The sequence below is a fragment of the Pempheris klunzingeri genome, chromosome 19 (assembly GCF_042242105.1).
Source record: "Pempheris klunzingeri isolate RE-2024b chromosome 19, fPemKlu1.hap1, whole genome shotgun sequence".
In the NCBI taxonomy this organism is placed as follows: Eukaryota; Metazoa; Chordata; class Actinopteri; order Acropomatiformes; family Pempheridae; genus Pempheris; species Pempheris klunzingeri.
In genome coordinates, this window is record NC_092030.1 from 15,298,705 (window position 1) to 15,315,236 (window position 16,532).

Sequence of the window (16,532 nt, forward strand, 5' to 3'; positions counted from 1 at the left end):
ATGGAGTTACATAAAACATGCATCAGTGAGTAGAATTCAATGATTTTGATCACATCACCACCATTTTTCCAACAAAGACGTCAAATATTTTCTAACTCTAGCCTCTCAAATGTGAGTTGCTTTTGAGTTGTGTTATGATCAGAAAAACAAGTGATCTGAAGACGTCAACCTTTGGGCTTCAAAAAGTAGTGAAAGTTGTAACTGATACTGAAAATAATCATCAGTAGCAGCTCTAATTATTTCAGCTGTCCACATACTGTAGATTTGTATTGTAGAGGTGTTACATAGCTAATAAATTTGTTGCAAGGTTCCACATACTGCTGTGTACAGTAGCATAATGAGCATGCAGCTCATTTTTTTTTCAGCTGAATAAAATGGCAGTTTGTCAATCTTCAGTCTCTTGTCTGGACGGCTGCAGTTCCCTCCAGCATCCAGTCCTTTTCGCTGCTACTTTCAAATCCAAAACCTCGGCACTGGCATTCTTGAGTACATGGTAATCTACGATTGTTCATCTTTTCATGCATTCTGCAGATATACTGCCAACTTAGTATTCTGTGCTCTCCACTAGGATAATGCGTCACTCACTCTCAACTCTACCCTGCTAAATCACTCCCTATAATCTGTCCAATTTTCAAGAGCTACCGTCATACCTCACCCGAAATGTATTACAACATTACAACTCACTCTGCTGTCAACAAGAGACTACCATCCAAACCTTTACATAATAGTTCTGAAGCTACACTCAGTGGCTCTTTAGCTATCGTCATCTAATGGTGGACAAGTAATAGAGAGTAGACATTCTGAAAGTGTGTCACAGATACACCAAAGTGATTTTCTTGTTTAATCCTTATCTTGAAGAAAACCAGAGCCAAGACAATGATTGCCTGCTATGTCATATATTCTGGTTAGCGGTTAGGAAAACACACAAGGAAAAATGAGTCATAGGATAATCACAGGTACTGTGAATATAAATGATTCTGTTCTATAGGATGCTTCATGTTTAGAAATACAGGGGGGGGTCTAAAAGACACCTTTTTCGTTGTGGGTATTAATTTCTCCAGGAAGCTAAAAACTACTGCCATTTGCAGTCATCAGCACACTCATACTCAGATGAATGAGTCAGCCAGTTCTTAGAGGTTATTGATTGTTCTGTGAATATGAATAAATATTTACCCAGACAGGAGCTGAATTTAGTGATTTGCTCTTGAGACAAGTCCTCTCCTCTTCTTTAAGCCAAAGACCAGTCAACATGTGTGCTCTAATGTTTGACCCTTACAGCTGAAGTTTCAGTTTAACAGCTGCTGATGCTGTTGCGTGTGCTGCAGATACAGATATTAGAAGTAACGGAGATACAAATTCATCTGCAAACGGTGGTCAATAATCTAGCAAAGGGCATTTTCTGGTTGGATAAAATTAATCTGCAACAATTATCGTAGCCCTTTTAATGTTTTATAATAGTAATCTGAAAATCCTTGGGTTTTGGTCTGTTAGTAAGACAAAATGGCACATGACCCAGATGCTTCCATGAGCTCTGAGAACTTGTGATGGGAATTTGTCACTATTTTTGGATATTTGATAGGCAACATAATTGACTACTACTCAGTTATGCTGTACTATCACTGACTGCATATAAAGATGGACGACATGTCTCTACCTCCTCCCTTTACACAACTGTGAAGCCAAACCCCATATAAGGCCGCTGCATCTTGCACTGGTGATGTCATTTGGAGCCTGAGGTTGCACAGTAATGATCACGCTGGGTTTAAAATCGATTTTAATTCTGTATTACTGTAATCGCCTAATTTCATTTGCCTCAGTACTGAAATGTTTAAATCTAGATTCAACCACGCACTTTGTAACTTTGTTTTTGAAAAGTAATGTAGAATTGTTATTATTATTATCCCTACAGTCTTGTATCCCAAGGTATTACCATTTATCCAAAACATTAAAACAAAAACAGACAAGTTAAACTCACTCACTCCAGTCAAAACATGTTCCCGTGACTAAATATTACCACAGCAAAGCATTAGAAGGGAACCAAAAAGTTGACTTTTGATAACTTCAGATGCTTTAGTCATCATGGATTCCTCATTCTGTGACATGTACATACTGCTACCTAAATGCAATAAATAACAAAGACATTCACAGGATATTTAATATTGTATGCTATTAACAATATATTCAAGTGATATTTAAATGCTGTCACTTTCATATAAACTTTCCAAGTTACACTAACACAAGCACACACTTACACACACGCACACACTCACACATAAAAACATCAGCTCCCTCTCTGCAGCTTTGGGGTCACCGAAGTGTAATATAAACAATTGAACAAAGGTGCATTGCAGTTTGTGAGGCCTCCTTGTTTGGACGTTTGTTCTGCAGATTCACATTATGTCACATAGAAATAAAACTCCTGCAGGACAAAATGTGGCCTATTTCTCTGAGCACATGCTGGTTGTCAGGACAAACAGGAGATAAAGTTAAGCAACACATTAGCTATTCCACATCTAGACAAAACCACAGTATATTAAGAAGGACAGTTACTTTTGCTTGTGCATTTTCCTAAAAAAACAACCCCTGAGGAGAACAGGTTTATAGGAACATAAAATATATATATATATATAAAAACAAGTACTGAAAGTACATCTTCAAAATGCCTGGATACCTTTGTGTTTTCCAAACCTCCAGACAAAAAAAAAAAACACGCTCTTGGAAAGGTCATTTATTCTGCTAAAAATACTACACACAGAAAAAGAAGGAATCAGACATCAGGGATTGCTGCAGACCATAATTTTCTCTCTACTGGCAGACTTTCAGCCAGAATGCACTAGCATTACTCTTTCCAATGTGTTGCTGTCTGTTCCTTCAGCTATGCTATGCTATATTATGTCCCATTATTGTCAGTAATTATAATGTCATTGCAGACGATTGTTTGAGGATGCCATAAAAGGTAAACGATATTGGAAAAATATGCTTTTCCACAATCTGATATCTGTCCGTTGGAGACAAGCCATTACAGACAACAGTTGTAGCAATATATCCCCAAAGTATTTAGCAATATAACTCAGCCTGAAGACTAAAGGAACATTTCATAGACTGACAGGGTCCAACAATAACTCAGCGGTTCATGAGTTTCTTGCAAGCATTGAAATTTATAAGAGACGGGTGGAATGGGCTAGTTGTTACTGGCACAAAATATCTACAACACTGATAAAATGTGTAGTAGTATTTAACAGTATCTGGTCGACGACACCAGATAGAATGTTTTAGGAAGTATTGATAAATGTGCAACAGTGATTCTTGCTTTATTGTTCCCTACCCATACACTGTATGGCAGTTCACATGCACCTCAATTTTCTCCTTAGTTACTACTTGACGATTCACATGGAAAAAACTGGGTATTAAAACATTTTTGGCCAGCGAGGGACAGAATACCTCCAAGACGAGATACACAGCCCTGCATTTACATTCTAAAACTGTTTTGGCTGACATTACCCTACTTCCACACCCACAATGCACACCGCAACACCAACCCACTAGAATCTATAAAACCAAAACTGTGAGCCAAATGAGGTTAAGAATTTTGATAGAATTGCATGTTACAACTCTCTTCACTAAAAGCAACCCCGTTCACATTACATGATTGAATGCTAATATAAAAAACAGCAAAAAGAGTGTTGACCACACAATGACCCGGTCATAAATCTTCTTACTGGAGGGCTCCGACTCTGCTGAAGCACTAAGCATCCAAAGGGGGCAGTGTACAATGAAAAACAGAGAGATAATCTGTATCTAATTGATAAGATAGCAAGGGGAGACAATTTCTAAAGCACATGTAGACCATAATGTAGTAAATAAAATGCAGGGAGGAAGCAACGAACAGTGCTGCTTCTATTTGTATCCACCTAAAGTGTAGGTGTATGTCTGCCCAGAGAAGTAATGGCGCCCCATTTGATCAGTAGAATGGTACATTAACATAACCTATTGGTTAATGACTGTTTGAACTCCGTGTTCACAGCCCGTGACAGTTACACAGCTTTGGTACGATTCCCCTTGGTAAGGCCTCTTGTTTAAAAAAAACACACACAATCTGGTTTGAAGATTGTGCAAATGCATCGCTCAATTTAATGTCACTAATTCAAAACACTGCTTTTAATTCTTGCCCTTTTGTTTTCAGTTTCTCTCTTGTGGCACAGCGGTAAAGGGGCGGTAAATGTAAAAAAAACACAATATAGTCACGAGTTACAGGGAACTGTTGCTGCTCGTTATGCTGAAGTCTGTCATCTTCGTTATTACAGTCTATTACAAGAGCAGTTCAACATTTTGAGAACATTTATTTATTTTAATGATCTTTTTCATTTATGTCATTCTCTTATCATAATCTGTGTTCTGTTTAAAAAGACTCTCACAGTGATTGAATGAACTACATGTATGACTTGGGCGTGAGGTTCCTAACAGAGAGCCCACATTAACAGCCCAGATCTAGAAGAGAATCCTGCCTGCCTGAACCGCATGCACCCATATAGAAAATGCTACAGAGCATGGCGACTGAAAATTGCTTTGTTTTCGTGTGGCCAAAATGGGTCAATTCAAATATGGGCTTCTCTCTACATTAGCTTTCCAATCTACAGACTCTGCTGTTAGCAGCTACATTGGCCATGTACAGAGCTCCTGCTGTGCTGGCATCTGCAACATAATCCAACAAAACTGTCTGTTTTTTTGATGAGACTCTCTACAGTAAAGCTTTACTCAGCTTTGGCAGACAGCTGGAGCCAAAATACTATCTGCTGTAAGAGAGGCAGCCTGGGTCTCTGCCTCTCTTTGTTGGGTTTCCTCAGTGGTGCACCAGGCTCCAACAAATCGGATTTGACTCTGACCGCAAGTTATAAAGTGTGAAGTAATCGATAATGAAATCTACCTTTTTTGTGTCACATTTTGAGTAGAGAGACTCAAATTTTCATTATATAAAAGTTCATTTAAAGAGCTGAGGGCAAGTGCAGAGGTGTGTGCCATGTCTCTGATACTGACACTTCAGGAAATTATACAGAGCATGGCTGTCTGTGGCCTGTTACAGTAAACTGTCATCAGCTCTTCCATGTGTTTCTAACTCAAACCATTCTACTGGACACAAGCCAGATATTATCAATCTCCCTCAAACACAGAGGTTACTGGGAAAACATGCAACTTCCACTTCAGGGAAATGTTAAAAGAATCTTGAAGGGATTATTAGTAATTCAATTCTGTGTTATTATTCCCGGATTTAACAGCTCATTACATTAACAGTGTGGAAATATTTGCTACAACACGACAATATGAACAGCTATACTATGCAAATGATACAAAAAACTCTAATGAAAAATGGATTTTAAGAAAACTGGTCCCTGAAGAACTTTAAATATGAATATCTTTCATTCCAGTGTAGAAATGTAAAGTTGACTACAATAACATTCATAAAGATTTAGATATTAAAAGCAGATGTTCTTTTTTTTCTCATGGAAGACCTTTCAGTACTTGGAGTTGGTCAATCATGCCACTCCGTCCACTTGATAACAAGAACTATATAAAGTGCTCTATATCTAAAACTATTGTGAACAGCTACTGGATGGACAGAGCCTCTGGCCTGGCTGTAGACTCTTAGTGCTGCTGTTCTGTTTGTTTAGGTAGTTACTGTATTATATTTTGACTTTTACCTTTCATATGATCTCATGAAATGCAGTGTGTAAGGTAACTGACATCTGTGGCATGTTAGCCCACTTGAGGCTTTGTGGTTTTCGTGTAATTTTAATACTCGAGTGTTGCAAAATCTAATATTCTGTCCACGAATGTGCATTAAAATTAGCCAACAAATGACAAGCACATTTTATCATTATCATTATTCAAACTAATGCTTATCAATATGTGTGTTTCGTATCCGCCCTTCTTCAATGGAGAGAAGAGGTTGGGAAGGAAGATGAAAATCTATGTAATTTAAGCAGACTGGCATGATGTGGCTCTTTAACCGCAGTATGACATGGCCTTGACAGGTAGACAACCACACTGATGGTGGCAGTGGTGGTGAATATTGTCAAACTAAATCACGACTGACTCACAAGTATTGACATTTAACAGCATACAAGCAAAATTCTCAATTGAAAGGGCAACATCTGTGCTGCCAAAAACCACCAAACTTGAAGCCCCTTTTCCAAAATATGTTATTAATATTGAATGCTGCAGCTGTTTACAATTTAACATGACTTGTATGTGGTGGCATGTTCGCTGGTGCAGGAAAACATTTCCTTTGGCTAGCTGTTGTCCTTCAGGTCCAATAAATTAGTGGCATGTTCTTTTCACTAATGGGAGAATAAATTATAGCTTCAAGCGGCCCAATGATGAATAACAATTAACTATGAAAAAAGTGCACATGGAGTTTAAACCCACTCGCAGTTACTTTCAATTAGCTGATTAACTTGTCAAGAAGTTCCTGTTTTACAGTAACTGCTGTACTGTCTTTTACGCAAAGTGATGCCATATCATCTTCTATATTAACATGTTGAATACAAGGACTACAGCAAAGTCTTGGACATACAGGGCACAGACATGGAGGCAGAAAACCCACAGCCTGTGGTTTACATATCACCACATCTCTTAACCGTCGCAAAAACCACAGCATGACCAAAGCGTGACCACACTACAGTTCCCCATGGAAAGAAACAGATGGGCGAAAGAGCATCAGCCAAAAGAAACAAGAGAGGGGTTTAAAGAAACCAAAATATCCCAGAAAATGTTGATGGATTAAAGAAGGAAAATGCATGTGATCTAAAATGTAAAGTTGAACGTGAAACAGACCACACAAGGTCTCGAAGATCACCTGACACCATAAAATCTTGTAGTTCAATTAACTAGCACAGTCGCAGTTCAGGGCATAGTTGTTCACAGCACACAGTCATTCGGAATCAGTGCCCCTTTAGGCCACTTGTTTGGCTCCTGGAAGTCCTACTTACTGCATTGTTCATCTGATTGACTTCACATTCAGGCCAGGGCTCTGCAGTGTGTTTCACTTGCATTTGACCCTAAAAATAGATAAGTCTGAACTGGAAAAATAATTTATGAGCACAAAGATTTCAACCTACTGTAATCTCGTAGACTCGTAGCTGCTAACTAGGTTTTTACAGTCCAGACCAACTGTACTGTGAACAATACAAGATGTGTGCTACAACCTGAGCTTGTCTAAGTAATGTAACTACATCTGTTAGCATGAATTTTTCTGTGGCTGCAGCAACGTGCTGGTACGTCTTCCACTTAATGGAGAGACACACTTTGACAACACACCTAGTAGACTGTCACACACACCAACCCACTTTCCTTAACAGGCGCAGGCTCAGCCGCTAACACCTAGGTGCAGTCAGGCTGTGGGTGTGCAAACAAGAGGTGGAAAAGCATTCAGCACCAATACTTAAGTACTAATAACCCACTTCGAAAACATTACTCTCTAAAAATTATGTAAATAATTAATGAATCTTACTGAAGTCAAAGTCTGTAAATATTATAGCAAAATGTACTTACTGTAGTCATAGCGCAGTAAAATGTTGCCAGTCAGTGTTTTCCTATAATATCTGATGCTTCTGGCTCAATATTAATGCTGCATTAATATGTATGTTGAATTTTACTAATGTAGATGTTTAAGACTGTGCTAATTTAACTACTTTATATACTGTTGAGTAGTTTAACCTAGAGCAATTCATCATGGTCTACAGACTCATCATATGTTTGTTGTGTTGCTGTTGTGTAACAACTAGGTATCTCCAAGTCCACTTTTCAACGGAAAAATTCCCTGTTTTCATCTTTGAGACTATTTTTTCTCTCTAATGCAGTGGGTCTTATAATTGCTTATTTAGCTTAAAACGTAGGAGAACGTTTTAAGCTAACGTAGGAGAACCCAAGAGAGACACAAGGACATGCATCATAGGTCCATGTGTGTGTGTGTGTGTGTAAGCACACAGAATTAGTCTGTGCGCGCACACACACACACACACACACTACCACACACAAACCCACACTGCCCGCCCACACAGCATTTACATTGCGCTCTGAGGTGACATGCCAGTGGCACCATGACATCATGCCTTGGAAGATGTGGAGGCTTTGACAGAGGAAGAACATCCATCTCCATTTACAGCCTGTCCTCCATACTGTTTAATAACTACTGTATAGTGCTGGAGTGTGTGTACTCTGAGCAATGGGTCAAACTCATCCATACAGCAGTTGTCAAACTATTCTGAAAAAACAACTGCAGGATTTAGGAGACATTATGGAACAAGAACTGTGAAAGTCATGGTCTTTCTAGTAAAGGCATGTTTCATACCATGTTCTTCTGTCAAATGGAAACAGATGGCAAAGTGCATTTGTAAGGGACCAAATCAAACTAAACTCATACTGTAAATACTGTAAATGTTCAAATTATGTCTGATTACAATCTGACAAAAAACGATGTATGTCATTATTCGAAGAAAGAAACATTAAAGAAAGGAGTAAAGAAAAAAACAGGGAAGCAAGATGCTGGACCATATTTGTTAATTTGTTGTCCTGATGCTTGACATTTATCCAACTGTGAACTCATGAAGTGCAGCAAAGGACATAAGAGAGGAGATAGAGAGAGGATGCTTGCTGCTGCTTGTACTCTACATCAGTCACTAAGGAATGCTCCTTAACACTAACATGTCCTCCCCTGCTCTCACTATGATAACTTACACTGCACTGCATCATCCTCTGTGCTTTTAAGGGGCAGGATGGGGATTCGTCCTTTACCTAATAGGGCATATTACCACTTCAGCTGAGTTGTTGACAAGACAGTGGCTAAACAGCTCTTTCACATCTCATCTAGAATGAAATAACAAGCATATGCTAATAAAATGCTTTGTAAAATATCACCCCCCATGGGAGCGAAGACGGATGACGAACGCAAGCCCAGCTTGAAAAACCAGCCTCCACCTCCCACTCAGTCTCTGCCCAACAGGATGCTTTCTTGGTATATTTTAAAAGAATTAGGATGTCAGTACAAAAGATGAACTGCACCAACTCTCCCAACTCCCAACTCTTATGTTACCATGTGAAACATCTACCATGGTGCTGCACAGCAGTAGACACACAGGTTTGTCTGGTGAACTTGTTGAAAAAAATGACATATTTCAAATGAGGTCTATAGACCCAGAACTGCACATGCAGGTGCAACCAATCCCACCTGTTCAGAGTATTTAATAAAGTGGGACATGCACATGGGCACACAGGCAGATAATCAATCAAAAGTGTGAATGAGCAAATAATAACAGCCAAACAATTAAGTAATGCCCACAATAACCGCACTGTTACAATTGCCCCTGTAGGCAACAGCTGGCACAGTGAGTTCTTTACTGTGTAGAGCGGAAGTGTCTGTGTCATTAAGAACCTGTTTTTTTAAATTAGAAAGTGTTTTATAAAAATATGAAAAAAAAACAAACACTTGGATGATAGATGACGAGGAAAACCTAAGCCAAACGTCCCACAAGACAAGCCTCTGAATGACCCACTAGTGTCGGTAGAGGTGGGAGATGAAGTGTTGTAAATACAGTAAACCTGATATTATTTCATATTGAACTACTAAAGTGAACATGGTGATGAATATTTGCAACATCTATTTGCAAAGCTTCATGCTCTCTTCTTCAATCAAATGCATGGATAGGGGGCTGTTGCTGCCAGAGAGAGAAAGGTGCAATATTAGAGAGGCTGCTTACATGATATGACACTCAAAACAGCCTGCTCACTAACAAGTAGAAACGCCTCAGGTGCATTGGATGTTTGTGAATGAAGATACAGAAACTGAACGCGGTTATGGGCCTGAAGGGCTTCAACTATTGGGCTTTACCACGGCCTGTAAATACAAGGCGCCAAATCCATAGGGCCATAACAAATCTGAGCTTCATGAATTCTTTTACACTGTTGACTGACCTACTAAGAATGTAATATGCTAGAAAAAGGGTACTGTCCACCCAAGAAATAAAACGGTATCAGTTGTGTCCCAACACCAGCATATGATTGCGTTGAGGTGACGAATCCTTCATTTTTTCCAACAGTGATTTGTAACAGTTTTAGAAGGCACAGACAGATGCTGTGTTCCTGCCGATAAAGGCAGATCAGAAATTAGTTGTCTTTTTCATAGTATTTTAAATCAGTCAGACTAGGATCAGTGGCTTAATTTGACAGCTGACCTCCTCCTCTTTGGCTTTAGATCCATTTAACATGTAACTCTGTGGGAGCTGTCATTAAAGAGCAGCACCAAATGCTCATGTGAACTCCTTGAATCCACAGTACAGTCTCTGTAATGCAGCAGTCTACTTCAGTTAACAGGCTGCATATCCTCTTTCTGAATATTGATAGAAAACAGATGCTGGTGTCTTTTCTTTGACAGGACATTATGTATTATTTCAGGGATTTGGTTTATGATGAATTATGGGAGGTATCAGACCAACATCTTATGGTTCTGTTGGTTATTTAACATATTAAGCAGTTTGTAAAAGACAAAGAGTTTATTTACTTTTAATAAAAGACACTTGTGTAATGTAAAGGTGTACATTAGACCAGCAACATTCCCGCTTACATTTTCTCTTCTTACTCAGTACATAGTATCAAAACGTTGGGAAACAGTGTCGGGAACTGTAAATCATTTCAGGCATTTTTTGATTGGCATGATTTTCAGCTGTTATCTGATTCTGCATCTACTGGGGTTAATTCCAGTAAACTCTGTTTCACTCAAAGGGCTGTTGAGAAACACCTTGGACTCATTCCATGCTCCTTCCTCAGTCAACTCATTGACTTGATCATAATGCTTTTTTTTGTCTCTTCAAATGCTAAACTGCAATAGCAACAAAGTTGTCATTCCTAAAAATAATTTGGGATTTAAACTTAATCTAAAAACCTTTGGTTAGTAATTCCAGATGTGGTTTCAATAAATCAAAAATAGGCCTGCTTTGGCACTTGGTCTGTGTTTTTGGAAAGCCTTAAGTGAAAACTACTAGAACACTTATTATTATTACTGACTAACAGCTACAGCAAGTGTAGTATTGATTTGCTATTTTGCTTTAGTGCTTTCTTCCAAAATCTTTTGTCATGAACTGTGCTGCTGTCTTTTTTTTCTGTACAATCAAGTAGACAAGACCTGGCAGGTACACTTATCAAGTCTCCGAACTAGTTCTCTGACGCCTATCCAGTAGCATACATGAGGTGGATGATAAGTGGGTTTGTAAGTAATAAAAAACACATCTATAGGGAATGTCTGAGACTGAGAGTAATTATTTTAAATTGCCTAATATTTTCCAACTCCCTCATGTGCAGTCAGCAGATTTCTAGCATAGGGTTCTCTTTCTTTCATCCTTCAATGATCACTGTTCTTAATGACTAATTACACTGTATGAGTGTATGTGTAATTTCACCTAGAACCCCAGTATGTGCACACATTTAAAAATAGTGGAAAAATTAAGTTTGACATTTATTTAAAGGATTCTAAACTATCAAATGACTACTTGACAATAATGGATGTGTGCCCGTGTGTGAGTGTTGACATTCATTTATTAACATTATGACACGGGTGCTTTCCTGAGTTACATGTTTTCCCAGCAAGAAATTCTCCTTAAAGGATGCTAATTATACAGTGACCATAAATCTTAAGTCATTCCACATTTTAGTGTCTAACATTTGTAGTTGTATCAGAAATGTAAAAGCCCAAAAGGACAAGACATAAGTGACAGGGGCCTGCTGAACACCTTAAACTGTGCCACAGTAGATCCTTCATGGAGCTACGCTCACTAGAGGGATGACAGTATGGCAAAAAGAGAACCCCCAAGTGCATTTCTGGTGTTGAAAACTATTTGAATCGGGAGAGGGAACAGAAGTCCAGCTGAGAGGATTAATCCAAGTTGCAGAATACATTCAAATTTGATGTGAAAACCAGATTTGGAAACTCAGGAAAGAGAGACTTATAGCTTCTGTGAGTAATCACACTGAAGTGATCATTTCTCTAGAACTGAGCAGCACCCTACAGCCAATCACAATATAAATCAATTACTCATTTTGCAGCCAATGGAAAATCCATGATTCTTTGACAAATTTCTGGGCCAACTGATTCACTACAATACGATGCTGAAATGCGCAAATCTGAAAAAAATTCCAATGCATTTCATTGGGATGAAGTGATGGGGACATTTACGGGACATAAACAATGCTGTTCGGATCGGCCAAGTGCATGAGAAGTATCATGGCTATCATCTCTCACGGGGGGGCTGGAGAAATGTTATCCTCAGTTTCCTTACTGCATAAACCAGAGTTTCTCCTGAATTCCACAGCAGAGGAGGTGGGAGGAGAGGAGAGAGGAGGGGGGGAGGGGGGTGAACACAACTAAATGGTTAGTACCACAGAATTATTTGGAAAAATAACAAAGCAACAATTACACATGCCACACATCCATTATGTGTAACTGTTGCAGCTGTAGAGTGGAGAGACTCACTCGGCCTGTGTTCTGCTTCTTTTCCAGAGAAGCATTTCCTTTACAGAGTAGGTAAGGCCGACATCGCATACACAATAAATCAAGCCAGTGTAATCACTGCTTCATGTACCCTCCTTGGAAAACTTATAAACAAGGAATATTAATGTGTCTCCATCTTATGATAGTTAACACCTTGAATCTGGCTCTCACCTTGGACTTTCAGAGCTGTCAAATAATATTTAATCATCCTGAGTAAACTGTGCAAAATGTAATGAGTTTGATTGAATAGCATAAATATTGCATAACCCAACACCGGCTCATAAATAGCTGTTCTGTCACTCTACTGCCAACTGATTAGGTGATTCTGCCAAAAGTAAAGTAGTTCATGAAAGCTCAAAGATTTGCTCTTTGCACTGTCAGGAGAATTTTCCCCCAGGGGGTCAGTCTCACAAAGCAGGATTATGAAGTTAGCTAGTAAAACCCAGAAGCTCAAATGTGCAACATGGATTCAAATAAAAACTTCCTCTGGGTTATGCTCGGTACATTTGTCCAGATAAGTCGGTAATTGTGCTGTGACACAAGCCACAAAAAGAACATTCTCTGGACGCAGAAACTGATTGGGATTATGTTTCCAACCACAGCAACTGTTTGGAAAAAAATGCACTATGAGGACAAAGAGGTTGGCATGAATAGTGATAACCACAACAGCCAAATAAACAAACAGCAACAGCAATAAAATCAGCCAACCTAACAATGATAAGCCACACTACTGTCCATACTGATTACAAGCTGATTATTGGAAGAACTACCGCAAAAACGCAACAGCAGTGACTGTAACAGTCAGTAACACCTGAGATGTTGCCAAATTGGAACAACACCTCACACCTTATCAGTTTAATCAAATACTCCTTTGGTGTTTAGGAAAGCATGTATGGCACAATCACAGGCATTCATGATTGTGTGTTGAGGTGCAACTTCGGGAACAAAAACCCTGCACAGCCTTTCACGTCTTATTATCTTATTATGAGCCGAGCACATTTAACCCTACAGCCTGTAAAGAAAACACACATAAGTATATATTGTGAAGCCTGACACACTAGACCTGGAGGACAAATATAGAACCAAAATATGACAGTCTCCATGTAAAACAGAGCAGAAAGACAGCGAGAGAAGAATGTGCCTGCACTGACAGTGAGACAGACATGGCCAGAGCAAGCTGAGGCCCTGGTACTTCCCTGGTACTGTGACATATGCTCTCTGGGTCTCTGGTGTGTCCCCTCATGCTGTTTCACAATATGGTAAATCCTCCAAGGGTGAGTGTTAAACTGTGCAACACAGTGAAATGCCAAGACCAAAGGGTCCTCTCCTCACACGCTAGAACTACTGACCACTTAAATTCAATAGCACTAAAATGTTTAACATTTTGGGAAATAAGCGCATGTGTTCTTTTGCCGAGTTAGATGGAATGGTCGGTGCGACTCTCACACCTGTCTGTTAAATATGGAGAGCTTAGCTTGGCATAAAGATTGTAAACAAGCAAACCTGGCTCAGTACAAAATCCATCTTCAAGCACATCTAAAGCTCAAGAATTAATAAATTGTATATATATATAAAATCATATTTGTTTGAACTGTACAGAAACCAAAGTATGAAGACAAAAATAATTTTTTTTTATGACAGCTAATAATGAAAATGACCATGAACTTGAAGGGACCGCTCATGCCATACGCACTGTAGTCTCTAAATAGTTCTCATGACAGTGTTGAAAGAAACTGTTTCTAAACAGGAACAGGATGCTCCGAGATGTGCAGACGCACTGATACTCTGGAGAGAACCTGATGAATGCCATAAGCCTACATCTTACTTTGGCAACTGAATCTTGCCAACTTAAATCTCACTTGGTTTTCTTTGAAAGACATCTTAGTCATGCCAAGGAGCAATTGCTTCGGTATAGGATGCCATTTTGAAAAAAAAAAAAAACAGCCACATTCATCTTATCAACTTCAGATCATTAATCTGAATCTTTGGCGATACAATACAACTTCTCTACTAACCATCACAAGGCTGATGGGCAGTCATCAGCTTGCACCCCGCAGGTGAACTGAAATGCACCCCGGACACATTATTTTGGCTCTTAGCTGAAACAGTTTTTCTTCTTTAAATAAACATTGTGGGAAACAACTGTGGCCGCAGCCAATAACCATAAACCAACATAATTATGTTAAGAATGTGTTTGAGATTTGAAGATCAAACAGGATGTCACTGTGTGCTTGAACCACAGCCAGCAGTTTGTCAAGTGATGCGGAGATGAAACCTTACGAAGTCTACATTTGGAAGACTTCTCAGGGAAGATGTCCAGCAATCTGGCTTGTCTTTAGTTCTCTATACACTTTCCCGTAGAAGTACATACAGAAATAGGTTTGTTATGAAAGATCTTGGACTAAATGTTTGCTATCTGTCAAACTTTGCTGCTGTGAACTTTTTCTGTTCAGTTTGTCAAATAATTCTAATGTGTGTATCATGATTTTTTATTTTTACAAAAATGAATGGCTTGGCCTTAAAAGAATAGCACAGTCGATTTCTAACTAAAGTCAGTAGATACACACTTTGTTCATTGTGCCGGCGAGGTGGCCCCATGCAATGGAGACAGATTAGGTTCTAACAACTTAATCCGTAGCCTCTGACAGGAGTTTTGCTGCGAGGCACCGCTGTGTCCACTGTGTCTGTGAACTGTCATAATTAAAGCCAATGTCAGAGGATAACAGGGCAATCTGGAGGCTTGTGGATATTTAGATCGCTATGATCCCTTAAGTTCTTGAAGGATGAAGAAAGGTTCTCGAAGGAAAACTCACACTGGCCCATCTCTTCCCAGAAATCCCGTCATTTCAACACATTAGAAACATTATGCCTGTAATAATCAGCCTTTCTGGGAAACATACACTTTACTACTCAGAAATTGACAGTGGATTCATTGGAAAAACTAAATTGCATGCATGATATAAAAGAAACACTGGGAGATGCTTTATTGCCTTCTGATTTTTGTGTTAAAGCTATTAGGAGCCTCAGGTAGTAAGATTTAGTTACATGCATGTATTTTCAGCGCTTCATAAAGCAGCACTGTGCCCAGTGTGAACATTTCACACCTTTTAAACATTATTATACTGAATAGTAAATGTCCAACTGTATCATGTTAACTTTTCCAATCACTTCCGTGGCCCTGAAACACACCGGATCGTATCTTGATAACTTCACCTTTCACTCATCCTTTCAGTCTGACAGTAACACAATTTGAACAACATCCAACCACATAAATCACTTCACTGTACCTGTAACACGTTGTAACTTCTCCAGTCGACTTCACGCAGGGGTACTTTGTTGTGGAGATGTTATTTTCAGAGCACTCTCCACTGTGAAAGAACAACATTTTGAAGCAGAATCTGCATTTTTTTTTTTAATGCTTATCTCATGCAAGGAGTCCTCGTATCACTTAACATGTCACATAGTTACCCGTCACTGGCATCCTCCTCTTGGTAGGACCAAAGCAAAGCTCCTGAGAAGCACATGCAGGTGACGGTGAGCAGGAGGGGGCTGCTGCTGTGCTGTAGTATCATCTCACCGGTCCAGTCGCTGTCAGTAAACCACACTGGTGCTGATGCCCTCCTTACTGCTACAACTTCAGAGAGACGGACCCTCCCACTTCTTCCCGTACCTCTCAGTAGCTAACGTGAATGAGCTGCTGTCACCACAGAGGCTAGCTTAACGTTAACGTGAACTTCCCCGCCTCTGCGTTACTTTGGACAGCACACGTCAAGAAACCGAATGAATATTTTAAACTTTTTCACCTCTTTAATGTCTTTTTTTTTAGTTTCATTAGTTCTCTAACTTATAAACCTACTTCTTCAAACAGTTTTCCTTCGTTGCAACTGCAAAAAATAGCTAAAAACGTGGAATTGACGCTTACTCTACTCACTCCGCATACACGCTCACACACGCGTTACCGTGGAACGCGCTGCGTGCGTCATGACGTTTGAATCTT

The 16,532-nt window shown here is 39.3% G+C and overlaps 1 protein-coding gene across 2 annotated transcripts in view; it reads right to left on the reverse strand.

Annotated features, from left to right (window-relative positions):
* The window catches only part of ccbe1 (collagen and calcium binding EGF domains 1), a 29,247-nt gene extending 13,123 nt beyond the window's left edge, over positions 1-16,124 (reverse strand). For both annotated transcript variants that reach the window (XM_070850843.1, XM_070850842.1), the window contains exons 1-2: positions 16,004-16,124; positions 15,823-15,903 (exon numbers count right to left, since the gene is read on the reverse strand). In XM_070850843.1, coding sequence (XP_070706944.1) covers positions 15,823-15,903; positions 16,004-16,107 — 185 coding nt within the window. In that variant the 5' untranslated portion in view covers positions 16,108-16,124. The remainder of the gene's footprint in view (positions 1-15,822; positions 15,904-16,003) is intronic.
* Between the last annotated feature and the right edge of the window lie 408 nt (positions 16,125-16,532).